The sequence below is a fragment of the Lichenostomus cassidix genome, chromosome 1Aa (assembly GCF_008360975.1).
Source record: "Lichenostomus cassidix isolate B80296 chromosome 1Aa, HeHo_3.0, whole genome shotgun sequence".
Taxonomy (NCBI): Eukaryota; Metazoa; Chordata; class Aves; order Passeriformes; family Meliphagidae; genus Lichenostomus; species Lichenostomus cassidix.
Window position 1 is genome coordinate 28,565,354 of NC_139480.1, and position 22,729 is coordinate 28,588,082.

Genomic DNA, 22,729 nt, shown 5'->3' on the forward strand with positions numbered 1-22,729 from the left:
GGTCCTACTCAATTCTTTGATTCAGAGTCAGTACTTCTTCATTAAAGCAAGTACAAATGCTTGTGCAATTAGCACATTGTTTCAACTTTCATCTAAAGGGTAACAAAAAACTCCTGAATAACCATTTTCCAAGCATGCTGCAGCATATCTATTTAACAGATGGACATGAATGAGAAGCTACATTGATCTACATACAAATACAGAAAAAGTAGGAATTACAGAGGTATAAAGAGGATTAAAGACAAATTTGAGAACTGATGTGGATAACAGGAAGGAAAAACTGCTATGAGAGGATATATCTAGCATCTACTAGGAATGTACTATTCCTCTTAAAAATAAAGACATCCTGATTAAAACAAAGTAAGAACCATCACCACATACACTGAAGGTAAAAGGATTTCACATCTGAAGAAGCCACACTCTGCTGATGATGCTGAGAAATTTTAGATATTTTTTAAGCTGACACCACATGGTCTGAATTCTTTTGTCCAGGCAGCTGGCAGTATCCTTAATGACAAAAAATGGCAATCTGCCTGGATGTCAGAGGAACAACCATACTCTTTGCAGCTGTTGGAAAAATCAAAACCAGAACCCTTGAGATTCCACTTAATGATCATCTACAGAGTATCTTTTATTCATTAGTTAGATTTGTGAGTAAGTCATAATTTGGCCTACCTTTCCAACATCTCAAAGCACTATCCATTTCCTCAAGTTCAGAACAAATAAACAGATGACCAGGTCCTTCTTTGAATGCCCTGTCATGTTGCTCCCCCTCAGGATGAACACCACTGTTTCCCATCACTGCCTAATGCCTGACATCCTTCTTGATGCCAACGACAGAGCATTTGAAAACCAGAGCATGCTCATAGGCAGACTAACTCCCCACAAGTTACCATGCTCAGGTCCCCATCTACTGTGATACTCAGACAAGCTTCACTGTGGTGTGTATTCCCACTCTGTTTATGTGTATCTCAGAAATGAGACTAAGCATTTCCAGTCAGCAACCTTCTCTCTTTTTTACCTACATGAGTCATGTAACACAATCAGACTTTCAAACAAGCTTTTAGCTATTACAAGAACAGAAGAACAACAGATTATGGAGATGTTAATGTGGGTGCAAATTTAAAAATAATAATCATAATTTCATGAGTTCTCATTCAACAGTGATGACATACCGTATTTGCTATCTCATTTACCTCTTCCTTTATATCTTCCATTTCATCTCTCAATTACAATACAAATTGAATTGTATAGTTATTCTTCCTGCCTTACTTGCTCTTGATTTGAGTCTGCTTTGTCTGGTTACCACCTGAGAATCAAGAAACCAAGGGGTATTTCTGTCTCTTTTCAGCAGCCATTTGGGAGGCTCAGCTACCTCATGTATAGTCTTAAATTTGTCACTGAAGGTTCTGCATGTATATCTGCTAGGAACTTCACCATCAGCCCTCATTCAAGCAACATTAACACAGTTAATACATACAGGTATTCATACAGTATGAATAGACAGTATATATTAAAGCAATGAAAAGTATGATCAGCTTATTAATAGCTGGAAGTGAGAGAACAGATAAACTAAACTGTTCAGCCAGCATTCCTGCAGCAACATATCTGGTATGCGTACGTAATTTTTATCATCTTTCAGTTGAATGATATATACAACACACAGATGGCAGAGGCAAATCACAATTAAAAGTAGAGAAACATTAGTAAATAAAAAAACAAAACCAAAAAACCAAAATCCCAAACAAACAACTTTGCCTTACCTTTCCTTCTGAAATCAGTGGCAATCAGGAACAGAGCTAGACTCTCACTACGTCTTTTTGAAAATCTAATCTACAAGTATAAATTTGTGTCAAATTTACAAAATTGCAGTCCTACTCTGTGCCTTTGATACCTTCTGCAAGAGCTTCATATGGGTACTTTTGTCATTACTGCATCGCAGACATCAAATTGCTGACTTGGCCAGACTTCAGCTAGTCTCATCTTTCCGTACCCCACAGTCATATAACACTAGTAACATTTTTAAGCAATTACATGAAGGCAGCAGCACTGGAGATGGTGAGTAAAGTGCAAGCATCAGAAAGAAGGGTGGCAGAAATGGAGATAGGAGACCTTAAGGAAATCCACTGTGAGAAAAAAAATTGCAGGGGCTTTCTCTCTGCTTCAAATAAATGGATACATTTCCAGACACATTTTTCAAATAGAGAACAACAGATGTATCTGCGTCCATAAACCTCCATGAAAACCAAACAGCAACCCAAAATTAATCCATTTATTGCTTCCAAAAGCGGGACACAGTTTAACAGACTGTAGCACAGGTAGGTTAGCCTCCAGCCTCCTGTGAAGCTGGGGAAAACTGAACAAATGCACGGGATTGACATAATCTGCACTCTCACTGAAAAGTAACTTTGGCCCCTTGAGAGGGACATTGTGTTCACAGGTCTTCACAGTGAAACTTGGAACACATTTTTAATATGATGGAGGATCTCCGTTATGGAAGCTACATTTGCACAAAGGGGTTGCATAATTAAAGAGCATTTTCTTGTAGATTTTCTCTATTCAAGACTTCATTTTATTATCTTATGAGACAGGGTCTTTTCAATTAACCAATTACAAAAGTAATAAATACATAATATAGTCTTACAACAGCAGATTAATTAGTTTCAGCTGAGTTTGCAAAAATCTAAACATGAGCAAAAGAAATGCTGGATCTCAGTGAGTGCAAGCTCTGATTTATCATTTTTATTCATGTTAGCAACAACAAAACAGTAGCTCAGAAATTAAAGGAATGACAAATACATGAGCTCTGTGTGTCTCTGCTCTGTAAAAATTGTTACTTCATATCACATCACTTTTTAAATTTGATTAAAATCTAAAATTTTGTATTTGAACTTGAAAAAAACCTAGAAATACAAAGCAATATATGCTGAAACATTATAGTATTGTCAGAATTTAAAAAAAAATTTTCAGAAGCATACAAAACATTACCTTTTTTATGGCACTTAACTAAATATCACCTAAAGAATTAACACTCCCCCAATTTACATTAAATATTAACTTAGCATGAAAACATGAACATACTTTAGATGAGAAATGCGACATTTTACCCACCTTCACGTGTTGAAATCCAGTTTCCTTTAAACCTAAGCCACTTTTCTGTGTATTTTCAATTTGCTAACAATCAATATTTCCACCATTACATTTCAGGTACATAAATATGAGCAGGCATGAAGCTTCTGATGGACTGATTCAGCAGGAAATCTAAGTGTTTAATCCTGCACTCACTGAAGTGAAAGGGCTGTAGATAGATGCATGCTAGAACACACACTGATCAATAGAGCAGCCTGTCTCAGTGCAGTCACCAGTCTCCCACAAAGACTGGCTTTCAAAGAAAGGACTAGAACTCCTGCAATACAGAACTACAGAACATATTGTTCCTTTACTAACCCATGCCAAGCAATAAAAATATTCGTATATTGACCCTCAAAAATATTTGGAAATGCTAATACTTTAATATGTGTTTAATAACTTTTAAATCTGGCTCCCAAATCTGCTTTGAACCAACATTTGTGAGTTCTGACTGGGGTTTCTGAAGCTGCCACATGCATACAGGCAGCTCAGAATGATTTTCACAAGGATCTGACCACCTTGAACCCTTCAGCTTTTCTGAAAGTTCTAATAAATACACCAGTAGCTTCACATTCCTTTCACTCTCATTAAATGGCTGTATGTATTTAGGCATGGTATTAAGGATCACCTGTGTCTTTTCCCCTTTCATTATATTCTGGTTGTTGGGTTTTTGTGTTTGGGGTTATGTGTGTGTGTGTGTGGTTTTATTATTATTTATTGTTTCTATTTTGTCTGTGTCCCACTCTTACTTGTCCTCTTTCTAAACGGAGGGTCTGAAAGTTCTGCAAAGCTCTTCCTGCAGAAGTTTTTTAGAAATGTAAAAAAATCATGTGATGTCTGAGATTACGAGTTGAGCATTATGTTTTGATCCTCATTCTTCTATGTGTTTTGTTGCTAAGTGGGAGCAGGACTGGGCCATAAAATTACAGCTCCAGCAAAACATTCAGGATCTAGGATCTTTAAGCTTTACCATCAAAGGCCATGTGCCAACCACCTATTTGAGTCCAGCTGATCAATGGCATCAACAGCTGCTTTTATCAGAATTTTTTTTTTTCTGTTCAAGTATAAGAGATTTCCCCATGAAAACAAAGTCACTAAAGCAGCAAATGAAGTTGATTTCAACACAAAGGTTAAAGAAAACCCTCACTTTCAGCAAAAGTGGTTAGTAACTGTGCTGCCCTTTAATTTATTCTTAAGGACTTTAAACATTAACATTTCTTAATAAATATAAACACAGAGCCATACAACATGCATGAAAAAGAAGGGTTAAAATGCAACTGTATTTCACAGACACAAGTCAGAGTCATTAAATTAAATTATTACACATACATTATAACTTATTTATTATTTCAAGCTATACAGGCAACATAGCACCAAACAGGAGAAATTTCCTCTAAACTTGATGAACATTACACAAATATTTTGTTTTTGCATTTTGGAAACAAGTATTTTCTTTCATTTTTATCAGAATGACCCTAAATGAAATTCACTAGCCCAAGTCTGTTTTATAACATTATTTGGGCAGTGACATATGTTATCAGTTATCTCTGATAAGGTCCCCCTCCCATTTCCAAAGTTTTAAAAAATGAATAGCAGATGCTAACATCAAGATTTCAAGCAATGGGATATTTATTTAATGTGCTATATTGGCAATGAGGTATTTTGAAGCTGGACATCAGGCAGCAGCAGAAGTAGAGGTAAAAAACTGAAGCTGGTTTTGAAAACCAAGTTCATTGGTTTTGAATTCCCTTTTAATATAAAAGATTATTTTAAAAAATATAAATACTTTTTACACATTAGAAAAAGTGAATGAAGGCACTTATCATACATATCAAGAATTTTTGCATTAAAATGAAAACAAGTAAGTATTTTACTTATGCAAGTTTGGCCTGCTTCTGCTCCTGGAGAAGTCAATGGGATGCCTGGCAGTAACAACGCTGGAAGTGAACTGGGACTGTTTTTAAAAAATAGATTAATATTCATTAAAAGTAATAGTAGATTTCTTCCACTACTGCAAAGACAGAATTACATCTAAATTATTCTAGAGCAAGCAAGTAGAAAACAAGCACTATAAAAACAGAAAAAAACTACATTATGTGTCTGAAGGGCAGTAAATAATAGCAGTAAGACATTTCTGACACTTCAGGGTAACTTTGAAAAGAATCCATAATTTTTAGGCCTATTTTCTCTGAAATCACAAGTAATACCTATGAATTACATACAAATTCTAAGAATGAGGAAAACAAAAAAAGTTAAAATCTTTATTTTATAAGCATTTCAGAGAAACAAAATATACTTATCTTACGTAGCCATGTATGTTCCTTTCTAAAGGAACAAGAAAGGATGAGAAGCAAACATATTTCAAGTTGTGACACCTGGTTAAAATTTTTATGATAAAATTTAGGTAGCTACCTACACTCATAAAAAAAATGAATGCTCAAATGAAATATAAAGCTTCCAAGGTAACATCAACTGCTGCTACCAACTGCCTAAGCAGAAACCTTACTGTTTGGCTGCTTAGATCTTCAAGGGTTTTTGCAAGCACTGAAAAGTACAGGGGGCCTTTAAAAAAGTTCTTAAATATATAAAAATTCTTTTTGTCCAAAAATGTGAAAAAACTTTCCTCACAATGCAAAGCCTGAAGGTATTGTCTTCCCATATATGAATAGCTTATTCTATTCCTCCAGTGTAAATTAGGCCCAAGTTTCCTAAAGTCTTTAGAAAAATATATAAAAATTAAAGGTACATAGCACAGGAAAAAGAATACATCTGGAATTTTGAGAAAGTTACACTGTTCTCTATTGTGCAGGCAACAAACTATATGGCATAGAAAAAGAGACTAGAAAGGAAGACACGGCCATTTAACCAAGAGATAAAAACAAAAACCATCAAGGAAACTGACGAAAAGGGGATACTTCAGTTAGCAGTCAAATACAATCCTTGATGTGAAGACACCATAAAAAACCTCCTTTAAGAAAAGCATACTAGATGAGTAGAAGAGTTATTACTTCTCAAACAGCAGAAAAAAGAGTAAAACAAAAATCATGTTCACATCACACATTTTGCCCAGGGACCAGGCGAGGACTTTGGCACAGGAAATCTCCTGATTTGCTGCTGTGTGTCAAATTATTTCCCTGCAAGTACTGGTAAAAGTAGTATTTTATTCTCTAGCATGCTAAACATGAAAGCTTTTCAGGACTGTAAATATATCTGCTCTATGTATTTGCAAATTTGTTGTATTTAAATAAAACCATTGATCCAACCGACATCTGATTTGATTGCATTCCCACAAAACTTTTTGTCAGGTTACAGACAATTGTTTGGCTAAGAATACTCAAATGTGTGGATAAGGGGAACACTGGTCAAAGAAAAAAAAGCTTAGTATTGAAAGTAGTAAAGCATCATTCTTGAACTCAAGAGAGATTATTCTACAACTCTTCTAGCACAAAATTTTTTAATCTACTAATTATGATTCAATTTAAAACCTTCTGGCATCTGTAAATTTGTAATACTCTCTCTTTTCATGGTTTAATTAAAACACAACTTGTCATCATTAGGGTAAGAAAACCAGAACCACTCTGATGGAAATTAATTCAACAAAATAGAAGTCTTACTGCATGGACTAAACAAAAAAACCTAACGACACACTCTGGAAAGAAGATAAAATAAAAATCTATACTAGAACAAAGTTTGCCTAGCTAGCTGTCGGAACACTATACAATTTTTCTTGACATTATATAATGTGACATATGGTTTCCATACTTTTTAGCTTGTAATTTCTTCTTTCTTTCATGAAGTTTTGGAACATTGCCTTCACCAATGAAACTAGAGTAGAGTAGTGGAAAAATATCCAAGATATATGAGCCAAATTTATGGGTAGTGCAACTACATTAAAATAGGCAGCTATACTTAGCCCAAATATTATTTAACTTACAAATACATTACAAATATATATGCAATAAAATATATAAACCTGAATTGTCATTTCTATACATTAAAAAAACGGTGGTGTACTTAAATTCATGACAATTCAGCAATGAAATCTTGAAATCACGTTTCAAATTGTGAAACACTTGAATTTAGGAATGTTGGTATAATACTTATCAATCTCAATTACATTAAAAATTGACACAATATTCTTTAAAAAGAAAAGGCAGAGTCCTTCAAGATGAATGGGCTTGGCATAAACCCAGTCCCTTCCCTATGTATTTTGGTAAAAAGGCAATTAAAAAATTAAAAATGAAAAAAAAGTATGAGGATGATTCAGTTCTCATTAAAGAAAATTCCCTTAGAAACTTGCACGAAGATAAGAGGACAGAAGACTTATGCAACATTCTAAAAAGATCATTGTCAGAGTATATAGAGAAGGGGGTAAGTGTACATGTGACAGGCTCGAGGACTTCAGCAGCCAGAGAGCATCCAGTCATTAACAGTTCCCTATACTAGAGCATATTATATGCCAGAAATGTGTAAGGTAGGCAGGGCCATGATCTGTTGCCAAACTAACAAATCAGTAGCCAACAATGGCCAAACAAAACTGTTTGTGCTAGGCTAAAAGAGCATTCTATGACTAGAGCTTTTACTGCTCCTTCCTAATAGTCATCCTCATGAATAAATTTTGCTCTACTTAAACAGCAACAAAAACAATGAAGTCTGTGCGTTGGCAGTTTTGAAACTAGCATTTGAAATTATTAAAATGTGACAGCATATTCAATATGTGAGCCTGCTTTTGTTTCCTGAATCTGCTACGTTTGTTTCTGCAGCATGAGATAGTGTGAGGAAATTTAGATTTTTATGGCTTAACCATAGAGCTTGCAATCATATATAAAAGAGGCCGCAAACTCTCTCTCTGATAAATAGAATCCATTCTAAACTTCGTTCTTGAAGGATTAAAATGGCTTTTTATGTCACTTGAGATATAAACAACCATGAAAATCTTTATATAAGTAAGCTATCTACAACACGTACAATAAAAGATCTTACAGGCATTCTATTAATGCAGGGCAAACTGCATTACTCAGGGAATGAACAGGTTTTGAATAATTCTTGATCAAAAAGGAAAGCAAACACTGAGTTCAAAGGCAGCTGTGTGCTGAACCCTGCTTGTCTTCTCAGCCCTCAATGTACATGCATTAATTAGCAAGTCACCACTAATTATTTGCCTAATGGCTAAATAAGATACTGTGATGTCTGCTAAACACAAATCCAAAACTCTGTTTCGCGTAGTGGAAGAAAGAGGTAACTGTGGTAAACCATTAACTCAAACTTACATTTTACAGTCTCTTTGCAATAAATTAGAATAGACTATATAAACATTAGCAATTGTTACAGTTGAAATCAGACAATATTTTTTAAATGCTGCCATATTAATTCAAAGAGACAAATTACATAATTTTATCAATAAACCCAAACAACTGTTGTCCCAGACCATCTGCCAGGGATGTTAATGACAGTTTTTTTCCTGATTTTGATGGAACCAGAATTGGATCCCAACCTCCTTTGATTGCCATTATTCTCCTTAGAATTTAGCACAATAATCAATATTGTCGTCAATTTCAAAGCTTAGGAAATACAATGTGCTCTATATTGCAGAGGTTGCTATAATTACTTCAGTACATTAATTATCTGCTAGTGGAAATTTTAAAGATTAATGGTGATTACAGTAGGCATTTTTACATATTAATAGACAGTGACATGTAGACAATAACATATTATAGTTACATACATAATTATACATAGATAGCTTTAATTAGTCCCTGTTTTAAAAACACTAATATAAACTTTTATACACAAATGTACAGGTAATATGGAGTAAAATGTTTGATGACAGAGTATAATATACATGCGTGTCAGTTATTTTATACTTAAATATACTATAGGAAAAAAGTTATGCACTAAAAAGTTTGGGTGTTTTTGCAAACATAAATACGTAGCTAATACTAGAGCATAACTTACAGCATAAACTTTTAAATTTAAACACATACCAAATTGTAACCCTTCAAAATGGAGCACCTATTATGCAGTGTTATCAGCTATGATGATTTCTGGTAATTTTCAAAATATTCCCTATGAAGTTTTAAAGAGCAAGATACTGTTCCCACTGAAGGAAATGGCTGCTTCTCATTTAATTCAATGACTGCAGGAACAATTTCTTAATGAAACTACATAGACTATATTCCACATGCATTATTATTTCGCTGTTATCAAATAAAATAAACATATAACACTTAAAAGACAAGGGGAAATAGAGTGACAGAAAGAACATGAAAGCAAAAAATATTAGCGAATGCTATCGTACCGATTTCCACGGTCCCCGATGCCAAGAAACATCACCAGGGCAAGAATGCACATTACATTGCGCCATGTTAGGTGGCTTGTCTAGAATTTCACAGTTTTGATCACCCAACATTTGGCCAGTGGGAAGCTGACAGATCACCAATCTTGTCTTTATTCCATCTCCACAAGTCTGTGTACACTGAAACACAGAGTTTTATATGCAATAATTTTATTAACAGACATCACATACCATCAAACCAAAAGATACAGTAACTATCTCTATATCATATTATTTACTATGTCTGTTTCCATATTCCCTGGACACTCTATTCAAGAATAAGGACCTAAAGTCTAATCTCTTGTAATTCTCTCACCAAAGCATTTACTGAACTACATTTTTATGGTTTATCAAGTGATTTTCTACAGAAAGTCTCAGTTACAGAGACTCCATCAAGGAGAAGGAAACATCTGGGGAAAAAAATGTGCATGTATCTCTCTCTTTAGTAAGAGGAAAAGATGGAAATTTGTCTTAAAACTAGTTTTACATGCCAGACAGTGGGCAGAAAGTCAGACACTGGGCAGAGTTTTATACAATCTAATTTATACAGACTAAGTGTAAAATACTTATAGGATGTTTTCTGGGTTTCAGTTTGCCTGCAATTCTTCAATACCAGTTCTCATTCCTAATGAGCTCTTAAAACCAATCTATAATAGTTTAAAGCTTTTTACTGTATTCTCAAGAATTCTAAATTAGAAAAAAACTGCAGCATCTGCATGAACTGTATTCCAAGTCTGTGGTTATGAACAAAAAAAATATGACATTTAGACTGACCTTGAGAACTGAATGGCTTATTCTGGCCAAAATGAGGGGGGGAAAAAAGGTAAAATAAAAAAGTCACTCAACCAGTTTTTCGTCTTTTTTCAATTCCAGTCATTGATTTATCAAAAATAAGAAAAGTGAGCAAAAATCACAAGAGGCTAGATTAGAATAAATGCAAAAATAATCAGCTTTAACTATTTCTGTAGTGCTTGAGCAAGAATGCATGGTGAAGATATGACAACACAGAGCATGGAGAAACTTTTCTTTGTCCAATAATGTCATAAAATGCTTCATCAAAATGTTCTAATGCAGGCACATTTTTTAGATGCATGATCCTATCTTCATACTTCTAATTTGTAACTACAACCTAGTAGCTACTACTTCTTGCAGTTACTATTGTTAGTACCTATGAAATATGATGGAGTAAAGTTTCTCTACAGCCTCTTGCGCTCATTTCTTTCTATATTATTTTTTAGCTATTACACTGAGGTTATTCTGCACACAATCCAGCTTTTGGTAATAGAATATAATTTTGTATGTCTCAAGATATATGTTGTACAACAACTATATGATTTGCTTATGCTATATATCCTTAGGCTCACACAATACTTACTTCTTTTGACTGCATATTTATACCAATGTTGTATTTTTTTCCTCTACAGCTCTGCATTTGATCAAAGAACACTTTAGATAAACAGTTTGAAACTCATTATTTTTAAATTGTTAAATTTTAAACTATATTAAGTAACTAAAATAAGGTGTTCAGTTCCACTCACAGTCACATAATTATGTTTCTGCTTCTAAGCTTATGTAATAAACAATGTTCCCCTTCGTAAGTGAAATGCTCTTACTTCTCCCCAGTTCCCAAAGTTCCACCGTGGGCAGGGTCCAGAATCACAGTATCTCGACTCTGAAGGTTTTGTTGCCTCATCACAATTATTGGCACTTCTTCCTTCGTCATCTTGACATACTACAACTCGACGGTGAAATCCACCTGCACAAGTACTAGAGCACTACCAAAACAGGTAAACATACATTTTGCCATTGCATGATCAGAAAAAGGTAAAAGATGTCAGTCAAAACAACTTGGTTTTAAACCTCAACTTTTAAAGCTGAAATTTCCAAATAAAAGTATTCTATTTGCAAATAGAAGTATTTTAAATTTGAAATCACAGAAAAATTACATTTAGAATTTAATATATTCTGAATAACAGTAAGAACCAGAATAACAGTATTTTTTAAAATGCATGTGCACCTCTTTCAATCAAATCTGTACTGCAATAGCCTTTCTAGAAATTTTAACATACATGTGAGAGAACAAAATTACTAAAAATTTCTAAAAAAATTTCTTACTGCTCCCCAGGGTCCAGTTCTCCATTGATATCCTCCCACAGAAGGATGGTTCCACTGGTTTAAACTGTTTTGTGGAGGGTGTATAGGGAGGTAACCTGTGTCTGGGAAATGGCTTGGATGGTCGTGTACTTTCGGAATATGATGATAAACCGGTGGACATGGCGGCATGTTACATTCTTGCTCCTCAGGAGGTCGGCCCTCAGGATCACAGTCATTCTCATTGATTTGCTGATGATAGTTGACACAGATGACTTGTCTTGTTGCTATTCCACGATCACATGTAACTGAGCACTGACCAGAAGATTAACACAGTGTCACAGAACACTGATAATTAATAAATTAATAAACAAATACATTTATATTTACTTTTGACAAGCATAAACATATATTTTAGTTTTTCAACAGATGCAATTTCAATCACACTTGCTCAAAATATGAACTCTCAATTTCTAAAGAGAGTCTTTGGCCAATGATCTAAATAAACACATCCCAAAAAAAAGTTACAATTAATACTTACAGGGGACCAATTTCCAACTTTCCACTCTCCACATGGGCTAAAGCAGCTTGAAATTTCAGCTGGTCGTGGTAAATGGGCACACAAAGATTCATCTGCTATTTCTCCATGAGCATCTCTACAACTCACATAGCGAGCACGATCACCCTTCCCACAGGATGCAGAACACTGTCAGAGAACAATCCAAGGTCATCACACTTTAGGAGACTAAAACAAGATTATGCAAGTATCTAAAATACTAACATTGCTTGACTTTAGAATTACATCAGATTTCCATTTCACACTAACAGAGCCATGTATTCAGAAAGGACAGTGAAATATTGCTGTTTTGTTTAGGCCTTAAGAATTTCTGTTGACCTGGAACTGAATTGCATGGCCTTAATTCTCATGAAGCATTTCAGCATATATAAGAAGACAGCATTTAAACTATAACATGGAATAATTATACAGATGCAAAGGCAGTTTTTCATTTATTAACAGTAGAAACATCAGTAAGTTTCAGAATGTTTTAGTTATTACACAATGATGCAATATTTATATCAACTGTTTAAATAAAAACAGATATTAACAATCCATTTGCCACTATGATTTCTATTAACATATTCCATTGAGCCCCTTTTGATGCCTTTATAGCTGAGAAGTTCAAGGTGGATTTAACAAAGAACTGCTGAGTAGCCTCAGTTTATGCACCCTTTACTGCTATTTAGTTAAAACAGCTGTGCAAATATATAACTGCGTTATATCCTTTGTCAAATATCTCAAGGGATTATCAGACACACCCACATTTTATAGATAATTTTAAATTTTCCAACTGCTGTCAAGTAAAACTAATTTTCAACATTATCAAAATAAAAAACTTCCACTGAAAATAATTTGCGTAGGAACCATTTTAATAACACTTATTTTACAAAAAATGTCAGATTAGACCTTTAAAGATCCCAATTGTTTATCACTATTCCCATAAAAGATTTAAATCACATTTTAAAATCAAAGATATTCTCCATACTCAGAAACTGATCAATTACTTTTAAAAAACACTTCCTAGCACACTGTTAAACACATGAAAACTGTTGTGCTCAGAACCCCAGCTCCTAGACTCTGTTGTTCCCCTCTTATTTTCCTTGTGGGATTTGAAGCACAAAGCTTGCTCCTTAAGAAACAGTTTATTTTCTTAAAAAAATACTAGAATTCCTTTTCAATCTATCCCAAGCAGATTTCAGTCTGACAAATATGTTAATGAGAGCTTTATGGAAAAAAGGGGTAATGAGTGGAGGACTGCTCAGCAAGGTGTGACTGCTACATTACATACTGGGGTCCATGATCCATATCTCCATTGGGTCACCTTCCCCACATGAACTAGAGGATGTGAAGTAGTCCATAACTTAGTATTTTCTGGACAAGAGGGTAATTCACATTCCTGTGGGGTTGAGGGAAAAAAAAATCTTTTAAAATACGCATTTTGGAAGAGCCAAATGTAAAGCAAATGGTTAGATCCTACCATTACAATAAGTCAGCCTTAATTAACATGTAAACGTCATCTTTTAAATTTTCCCTGGAATTATTCAACGACTTTTCATTGAATTGTTTTGTTTTAGATCAAGTGTCAAAGAAAATTTGTTTGATCTTAAAACTGCATTAGTAATAGCTAATAATACTGGCACTTTGAGAAAGAACAGTTTTGGCCAACTTGCTGGGGACAAGGAGCATTGACATTATAGGGTCCTGCATCAGAGCCACAGGCAGCACAGAAGGACCAAACAAGACAGTGGCTGTGCTGTCCTGTGCTTTATACCTTTAGCTACCAGGAACACAAATTTGCCCAGTTTCAGTCAGTAGCCAAACAGGCACCACAATACAAAATGCAAAGGACACTCAAACCCCGTGTTTTCACATCTAAGTGGAAATAAATTATACCAATTAACTGGATTTTACATTTATAAGCTTATCAAAGAAACCAGTTGGGTACTATTATTCATTAAGCAGCATGGCAAGCAGTGTTGTTATAATATTCTACATGTTGGAGCTTTCCCCACTGCCATATAATAAAAGGCCTTTGGATCCCTTGAAATCATATACCCTAACCCTTCAATTACCTACCAATTTTCAAACACCCAGTCTTGAAATTAGAATTCTTTTATTTAATTCCCTAAGTAAAATTTGATGTTTGTGAAAAAAAGCAAGGTTTCAATACATTTTTCTCATTTTAGAAGAGATTTCCTCCAAGTTGTCTCACAGAGTCAGTAGACAGCAGTTGTATTTAGACACTTTTAACAGGGAAGCAGAGAGGTATTTTTTAACTTACCTGACTATCTCTAGGACGAGTGGCAGCATTGCACTCCCTGTCATCGTTCAGAATAACACGGTATGTCCCAGTAACACATTTGACTGCACGCATCTGGTATCCACGTCCACATGTTACAGCACACTGTTCAAGTCAGGAATTTCATACACTTGAAATAGCACTATTTATAATCAAATTTCATTTTCAATTACATTTTCCACTTTAAAACACTTTCCAGAATGAACAGGAATGGCTACTGAGATGGTGTTAACTTTCTCTGTGGCAGACCATCAGGTACTTAACCAGCGTCCATAGTACACCAATGCAGTGCTTGTGCAGGACAAAGGCTTTCTCTTTCCCCCATTCTACCCACTGCAGTGAGCAGGTTGAAGGTGGGCAGGAGACTGGGAAGGAACACTGCCACACCAGCTGACCCGACCTAAGGGACAATCCACGCTATATAATGTCATGCCCAGCAATAAAAACTGGTGTAGAGAAAGTAGAGGAGGGGGGGAAAGGGGGATTAAGGAGTAGATTACAAATGAATCACTAGCTGCAGCTGTTAAATGTCTTTTCCTTCACTGTAGAGTTTGACTACAGTGCACTCAAAGAAGCTACCTAAAACATTAGATCACTGAAAATATTATGACACAAATCCTATCCCTATAAATGTTGTGGTTTCAGCACAAGTAATGATAAAAATCCAGTTGTGAATGGCTATTACCAGATGGTAAAGTGGAAAAACTGGAATGAAAAGCTCTGCTGTAGTGACAAAGATTGGTAAATTGCTTTTCCAAGCTATTTCAGAAAACTATTTTTTATTAATAAGAATTCCATCGTGGGACTGAATAAATTTTTTATTTAATTTTTGCATTTAGCTTGTAGGAATGGAAAGTTATCACCTTGTGATCAAAAGGAATTCTACATTATGTTAGACAATAGTATGGTTGTCTCTAAGGTAAAAAAATAAAATTTAAGTTTAAAATATATTTAATTTCCAAAGGTATATTTATTCTGTATTTTAAAATTAGGTTATATGTAAAAAAATAAATATTAGCTGCTGTTCAGTTATGAATTCCCACTAACATTCAAGAAACACTGAATAATCCAACACTTCCATTGGTTTGAATAAACTGACCTTCTAAAAGCCCCCTGAAATGGATTAATTTCTTTTTAATTAATTCTCATCTATTTGATAACAAAAGTTTCCTTCACAGATTAATTCACTTTTTTCTCGAGTTTTAAATCCAGTCTGGTTTACATTAGATGAGCATCAGAAAGGAACATATTTTCCAACAGCACTTCCTCCAACAGCACTTTCACATAGAGAAATGACAGATCTTTTATCACTGAAGGTGAAAACAAAATGTAACCATAAAATGCTAAGTCTCTTTCCCTGCTATTATTAGCATATACATTTCTATTATCGTAATTGAAGCTACCATTTGAATATGCCTACTCACCTATAAATATTTGATCTTTTACCTGTCTCATTCATCTGAACAGTTTGCTATCCTAATTTTCCTTTTCTGGTGATGTAATATATTGATGTGCAAAAGCACCTTTGATATTAAGACTCAGGATTAATTACTAATTTAGACATTTAACTTATGTATGGGCGCTCCTAAATTACAAGTTAGATAGCCAATAGAATCCTGCAAACAAATATGTGAATCAATTCAACTAAGACAACTGCTTAACATTCAACTAAAATGGTTCAAAAGTATTATTTTGTCATTGCTCATAGCCTGAACTATAAAATGAGAAGCCAGGAATCCTTATGTACTCACTGATCCCCAAGGCCCTACTTGCCAAGATGCACATTCAGGAAGTTCACACAGTGCTACTGATTCTGGTCTGTCATTTGGGTTACAGAAATCATCTCTCAGTTTTTCATCATTAAATTGGCACCAGACTTGACGATGCTTCATTCCTTTGCCACATGTCACAGGACACTGTAAAATTATTAGAACCATCAGTTTGCAGAGACACAAATCTGCATTAATGGCTTCGATTTCTTTTCGCAACTTGTGGGATTTTAGAAGTAACATAAATAACAAAAAATTCCATGAATGTAAGTAGTCCAAAATATTTATATAATTTAACCTAATTATTTTAATGAACTCTCAATTTCCTGTTAACTTCAATTCAAACGCTAATACAAAGACCTCATTATTAAGATTCTATAGCTACAAAATATGAATACTATCTACTGTGTTTCATTTATTTCCAATAGAATAAAGAATACTTGTTTAAATAATAGTGCATATATCACAGCTTTCACTGGAAAAATGTTTAAATTACCCATGATTCTTTCCTATCCATCTAATCTATAATAAAATTAATATAATTCCCTTATACAGTTGGCTGTATAGTTCTCATTGCTTCATAAAAAAGGAAAGTATGCAAATTACTGCAAACAGATTTACTTTACGCATCTTCACTACCTCATTTTTATGTAAAAAAAAGTAAGGAGAAAAATTAATACTAGGAGTGTTTTACAGAAGTTCTCCTGCCATTTGTAGATCTGTGGTGTGTATCAGCCAAATCATAGAAATTCAGAACTTTTATAAGTGCATGGCCCAAAATAAAATAAAACCTGTAACGCTTAAGGCAGCTTATTTTAAAATCGATGATCTGGACCAAATGTACCTTAACTTTCACGCGGTTTCATTACCTCGCTCCAGTCAGTAACCGACCAGCTTGGACATAAGAATTCATTGCAACTCTGTGTTGCTACTCTTGGAAGCTCCTGGCATTCTCTGTCAGGAAGATGACGACCCAAGTTGTTCATACAAAAAGCATCTCTGGTTCTGACACCTCTTGCGCAGCTCCTAGAACACTGTGGTGTATAGTTATGAAACAGAAAACAGAACACAATAAAACTAGGTCAAAATAATTATCAGTCTTAAAGGTAAAAGACAGTAATGATCATGCCAGATGAAAGTGTCTGCTTTACAGACTGCTAATATGTTCATTTCAAATAAATTCAGAACATTGTATAATAGTTCCAAGATAAAACCCTAAGGAAGAATAAAGCCAAAATTGTATAGAGCTAAATTATTAGGACTGTAAATAAAATATACACCTGTAATTACCATACCTCTGCTGCTGACTTCCAAAACCAAGCTGCAAACAAGCTACCATTTCTTACAAACACACAAGGAAGTTGCTGAAATATAAAGGTGGGTATTGGCTGATCCTACAAATCTGTATTTGTCAAACATTGTTTCCTTTTAGTTATTAAACTAAATAAAAATATAGAGAAATAAAAACTGGGTATGAATGCTAACCAGACCTATAATATTACAATTATAAAGTTTTAAATCTCTACCTCTGACCATTCTGTGTAGTGCCAACTCCTTAACATACAGTCACCATGGCAGGGCTCTCTGGCTGGTGGTTTCTGCTGATCAGCACAGTACTTATCATCCACTGGAGCACTGAGTCCTCTTGCAAGAGAGTACTTCATGCAGAGGATCTCAACAGACCGATGTCCTGGGCCACACTTTGATGTACAGTCACTTTTGCCAACACTGTGCCACCTACAATGACAAACTGTTGTAGAAAGCTAACTATGTTTTAAAAAATAAGACCATGGCAATTAAAGCACTCAGAGAATGTAGCAAGAATTATAATGTAAATATAGAAGTACATTTTAGGGAACAGATAAAACTGTAAACCCTATCTCATAACTGGAATTTTCAAAGCAATGTAAAAGAATTTGACTCACAGGCTTAAAATAACTTTTTTAATTTAAAGGATCTTTTGCCTTAATCTCCTAGGTGACTGAAAAATGTAAGCTATAATTCTAACTCTTCATCCTCTGAATACTTCAGTGTTGGCTTTCTCGGACTGCAAACACAAAAACCTGTTTTAAATTAGTTCCAGGTGTGGGCACAATTCTGGTGGAAAATTTCACCAAGCAATACACCAAGCAATACAAGTTTTTGTGGAAGAATATATACAACATATTCACAATTCTAACAAGAGACTTCATACTTTGCTAATAAAAACTGGGGAAGTACCCCAGTTCTATGTGGAATCAGAGGAATAAATATAATGTATAAAGCTGTTACACCTACAGATTTGAGGAAACCAAGGAGAGATGGGAAGGATGAAGGAGGTAGAGAGGGTCGGAGGGACAGAAGATAAAGCATCTGAATTACTTTGTTTCAATGTCAATAAATAAAAACATGTAAGACCACAGTAACTCCATCAGTTAGGAACCTTTTTTTACCTTAATTCACACTCTGTATTACACTCCTCAAAGACACTTGGTACAGTGGGTATAAGTTCACATCTTTGATCAGACACTACCACATGATCACTTTTACGTATACATGTCATTCTTCTTCTTCGAATACCTTGAAAAAGCACCAAAAGAAGTAAATAAACGGCTAAAATAAGAGTGCCTTATGGATTCCATTCATAATTTAGGAATTTAACTGAGATACTCCATTAATACAAATTGCTGTATATAGCACATTCTGCACAAACATGGTGCTTTGTGCAGCTGACTACATTCCAGGTAGCAAACAACTTTTTCCCAGTCACCTTTTCCACCTCCCAGCTGTCCTACAGTGGTGTCACAAGACATCAGCTTCCAGAGAACTACAAAAGTGCAACAGTCCGTTTACTCATCAGGCTAAGTATTCCAAGTGCATCATGTACGTCCTGCTAATTAATGTATTTCCAAACCACAATGCTAACTTAGACACTGTGATCCTTTCCCTTAAGGAAGCAGAAAATTTGATCACAGGGCACCTAAAAGATCTGGAGTTCTTGGAGAAATACCACAGTTGATAGCTGCTCTGCCTCTCTAGCACATGAACATGTCTACAGCCTGATTCAAACGCAGAAGGAACTCACCATCACATATTTTCAGGCTTTTCTAGCACCCACTAATAAGAGTATTTGTCAAAAATTTGTGTGCATACACTTTTATATATACACATTTCATAAATGGTGTGGCCTTATTTTTATACTGGAATGGCCCACAGAGTAACAGTTTAAAATAGTAAAATATATCTCTAAACAGCTTCATCCCATGAAGCAGAGAATCACAAAAAAAAAAAAAAAAAGAAAGATACCAGACAAATCAGTGACCATCTCGAAATAGTATAATAGAAGCCTAATACATATTAGTAGACATACAACACCACTTTCTAAGGACTTAGATTTGATTCAACCATTTTTCAATACTGCTCCTGTGTCTCCATATGTAGGTTTGAATATAGAGTCATACTGCATAAGTACTAAGAACAGCAAAAACAAAAATCAGAAGCTCTTCTGTTTTTAAAGGCTCTGTGCACTTAAAGTTTCCCAATGATAAGAAATTATTTTTACAAGTAAGGGTGAAAAGTCAGAGAACTTAAGATGAGTCCCTTCCTAAATGCCACCAGGTCTTTGGTTGTGGTGAAAAAAATACTTCACAGTACCTTGGCACATCCTGCTGCAGTCCTGCCAGGGTCCATAAGGATCCCATGTAAACAGATCACTTCCATCTTCTATTGGGATATTGAATGAATAACGCACATCAGGGTTGTATAAATTCCCTACACACAAAACCTTGATTGAGATAAAATGATAGCTGTTTTTCAGTGAATTTGAACATGAAATTATGAACAAAATGATCATGTATGACATTTCCAAACTTATTAAAAAAGTAAACGAGCACCTGTAAGGTTAGTTCTTCTTCAACTCTATCAGTGCTGTTAATTCGTTCTATTGTATTGTTTGAACCACTGTACTCAAAAATGGCTCCTTGTATATTGATTTCTCTTTTTGACATGCTTACAACAAAATTTCCATTCAAGATAAAATTTCCGTGGGTATCTGATAAAGCTGTAAGTGAAAAAAATATTGGAAATCTATTTAGTTAAAAGGTTCTATCAACAAAATCTCTTAATAATGTATCTTCTCATCAACATGTAGCTTTATTTCAGTCCATGTAAAAAGTCATATCAAACAGCTTCAAATTAGTGAATTCAATCCTAATCTTCAGTAACTTTCACCTGAGCAGTTGTCATGGATTTTCTCAGCCGTGGATTGTCTCTGCATCATAGTAATTTATTAATATTTTGCTGAAGGGCTGACTAAAGTAATGACTTTTAAATTTGGTGAGGTTCTGCTAGCATAGAAGGAAACAATAATTATCCATATTTGTATCCATGTATTTGTTACATCTACTTCTAGTGAAGTGGGTTTTAAAAGTAAACTTTAAAATAGAAATCAATTACTAAGCATTTATGACAGCAATTTAATACAATGACCAATTTGCAATAATGAAGATGAATGACTAGTTAAAATTTTTTAAAATAAGGTAAAATTTGTAGTATGATTTTATCTTATGTAGTAATTCAGGCATTACTACATTTGAAATGGTAGCTAATGTCGGTGAGGGTTGATTTTGTGTGAATTCTTTGTTACCTACATACACTTGCAAATCTATCAGCATGTAATAACCTTTATAATCTTTATGTCCCAGACATAATAAAAAAAGAGAAATATGAGACAACTGCTAAGTTTGCTGGTAGTCAGATTGCTTGAACATAAACAAAGTGCTTGCTTCCAAGACTTAAAATAACAAATACCTGCATTATTCCTGAGTTCACTTGTGGCATCTCAATTAACATTATGACAACATCATAGTAAAAAAATTGACAAAATGATGCAAGGTGCCATAATTCTTATTCTCTGACAAATGAACACACTCATCTAAGAATTAGAAACCCTAACAACATCTCACTGATGTTTTCTAAAAACTAGTACCTACAGAGAGACTCAGGCAAATGAAGATAAAAAATAATTGGATATTTCCTCCACAGTCTTTATCAGACTTCTCATAATATACATCCAGTGCAAATCTCTATCAAGAGCACGAAACCTATCCATCAATATTGTACACAGGAGGTTTTTACCGAGGTAGTTGTCATCTTCTGGTTTCCCTGAGTAGCTGTGCTGTTGAATATCAATGTTTGTTGCTCCTTTGGGAATATTTACTACAACATTGTAACCTGCAATGTAGTTATTCAGAAATTAATTATATACAAAAACAGTCAAATACTAGTAAATATGAAAACATATTTTAACTTCATTCGCAAAACCTTGCCATGCACCAGAGACAACTGATGCTGAATGCCTTCATGTGTTAGGTTCTGTGCTCAGAAATGTGAATTCAATTCTTTACCCCTAACATGAGTTCAGTCTACTCAGAAAAATCTCTAGAGAGCAGCACTACTCTAGAAAGCAGTGAAGCATATAAAGAGGGACTAAGGACACATTGTGACTTCTCAAAATTTAGCCACAAAACTTTTACACAAATCTGAGTAAGTCACTTATCTTGAAATATCTCCATTCCCTTTTCATACAGTTGAGGTAGCTTTTTTCTCACAAGAATATTTCAAGACAACACACTAGAGAACCAGTTTTAAATACAAAAATATTGTACTGTTGCAGGCTGCAACAGGTAGATATAACTGTTAAACGAATCATACCTGATCCACCTTCTCCTGCTTAAAATGTTGAGTGCATGCCCTTCAAAACACAAATGCTTCACAAATGAGTCACAATTTCTTGTAATGTCTCCAAGTACTATTACTGTAGCTTTGTCATCAGGTAACAAAATAAGGTGCATCAAGATCTACTTTTTAAAAATGTCGCTCTGCCCATAAGCACAGGTTAAAAAATCCAAACTTGTTTCTCACAGATGCTTATCACAAATTGAAAGGGATACTCGCGGCTGAGAAAAACTGAGTATGGCAAATATTGGAAACAAATAATAAATAAAAACATGCAATCTGAAGCATTAATATAAATTTTTATTATTTTCCCACCTATTTCACTGTGTTCAAAAATATTACTGTGACAACTTTAGTTGATGCAGCTCTGTGGATAAAAATTTAAATGGTAATGTCCTTTTCATTTTGCACTGGGTTTAACTGGACTAGGGTTAATTTTCTTCACAGTAGCTGGTATGGGGCTGTGTTTTGGATCTGTGCTGGAAAATGTTGATAATTCAGGGATGTTCTAGTTATTGCTGAACAGAGCTCACACAGAGTCAAGGCCTTTTCTGCCTCTCACCCCACTTCACCAGTGAGGAGGCTGGGGGTGCACAAGGAGTTGTGAGGGGACACACACAGACCCCAGATGACCACAGGGATATCCCAGACCATATGGCATCATGCTGGGCACACAGAGCTAGGAAAAGAAGGAAGTAGGATGTTTAAAGTGATGGCATTTGTCTTCCTAATTCACTGTTATGCATGACAGAGCCCTGCTTTCCTGGCTGGACACCTGCCTGCCCATGGGAAGTGACGAACAAATTCTCACTTTGCTTTGTGTGTGGGGCTTT

General features: G+C 34.8%; 1 protein-coding gene across 2 annotated transcripts in view; it reads right to left on the reverse strand.

The window, feature by feature from the left end:
• ADAMTS20 (ADAM metallopeptidase with thrombospondin type 1 motif 20) overlaps nucleotides 1-22,729 on the reverse strand; it is an 83,127-nt gene that overhangs the window by 18,904 nt on the left and 41,494 nt on the right. The window contains exons 16-28 of one of the 2 annotated variants that reach the window (XM_085043553.1): nucleotides 21,297-21,392; nucleotides 20,054-20,220; nucleotides 19,815-19,944; nucleotides 18,614-18,740; nucleotides 17,708-17,918; nucleotides 17,051-17,215; nucleotides 16,164-16,328; nucleotides 14,395-14,517; nucleotides 13,402-13,509; nucleotides 12,096-12,260; nucleotides 11,579-11,869; nucleotides 11,077-11,238; nucleotides 9,428-9,604 (exon numbers count right to left, since the gene is read on the reverse strand). In XM_085043553.1, coding sequence (XP_084899679.1) covers nucleotides 9,428-9,604; nucleotides 11,077-11,238; nucleotides 11,579-11,869; nucleotides 12,096-12,260; nucleotides 13,402-13,509; nucleotides 14,395-14,517; nucleotides 16,164-16,328; nucleotides 17,051-17,215; nucleotides 17,708-17,918; nucleotides 18,614-18,740; nucleotides 19,815-19,944; nucleotides 20,054-20,220; nucleotides 21,297-21,392 — 2,087 coding nt within the window. The remainder of the gene's footprint in view (nucleotides 1-9,427; nucleotides 9,605-11,076; nucleotides 11,239-11,578; nucleotides 11,870-12,095; nucleotides 12,261-13,401; nucleotides 13,510-14,394; nucleotides 14,518-16,163; nucleotides 16,329-17,050; nucleotides 17,216-17,707; nucleotides 17,919-18,613; nucleotides 18,741-19,814; nucleotides 19,945-20,053; nucleotides 20,221-21,296; nucleotides 21,393-22,729) is intronic. The other variant, XM_085043561.1, reaches the window with a different exon arrangement.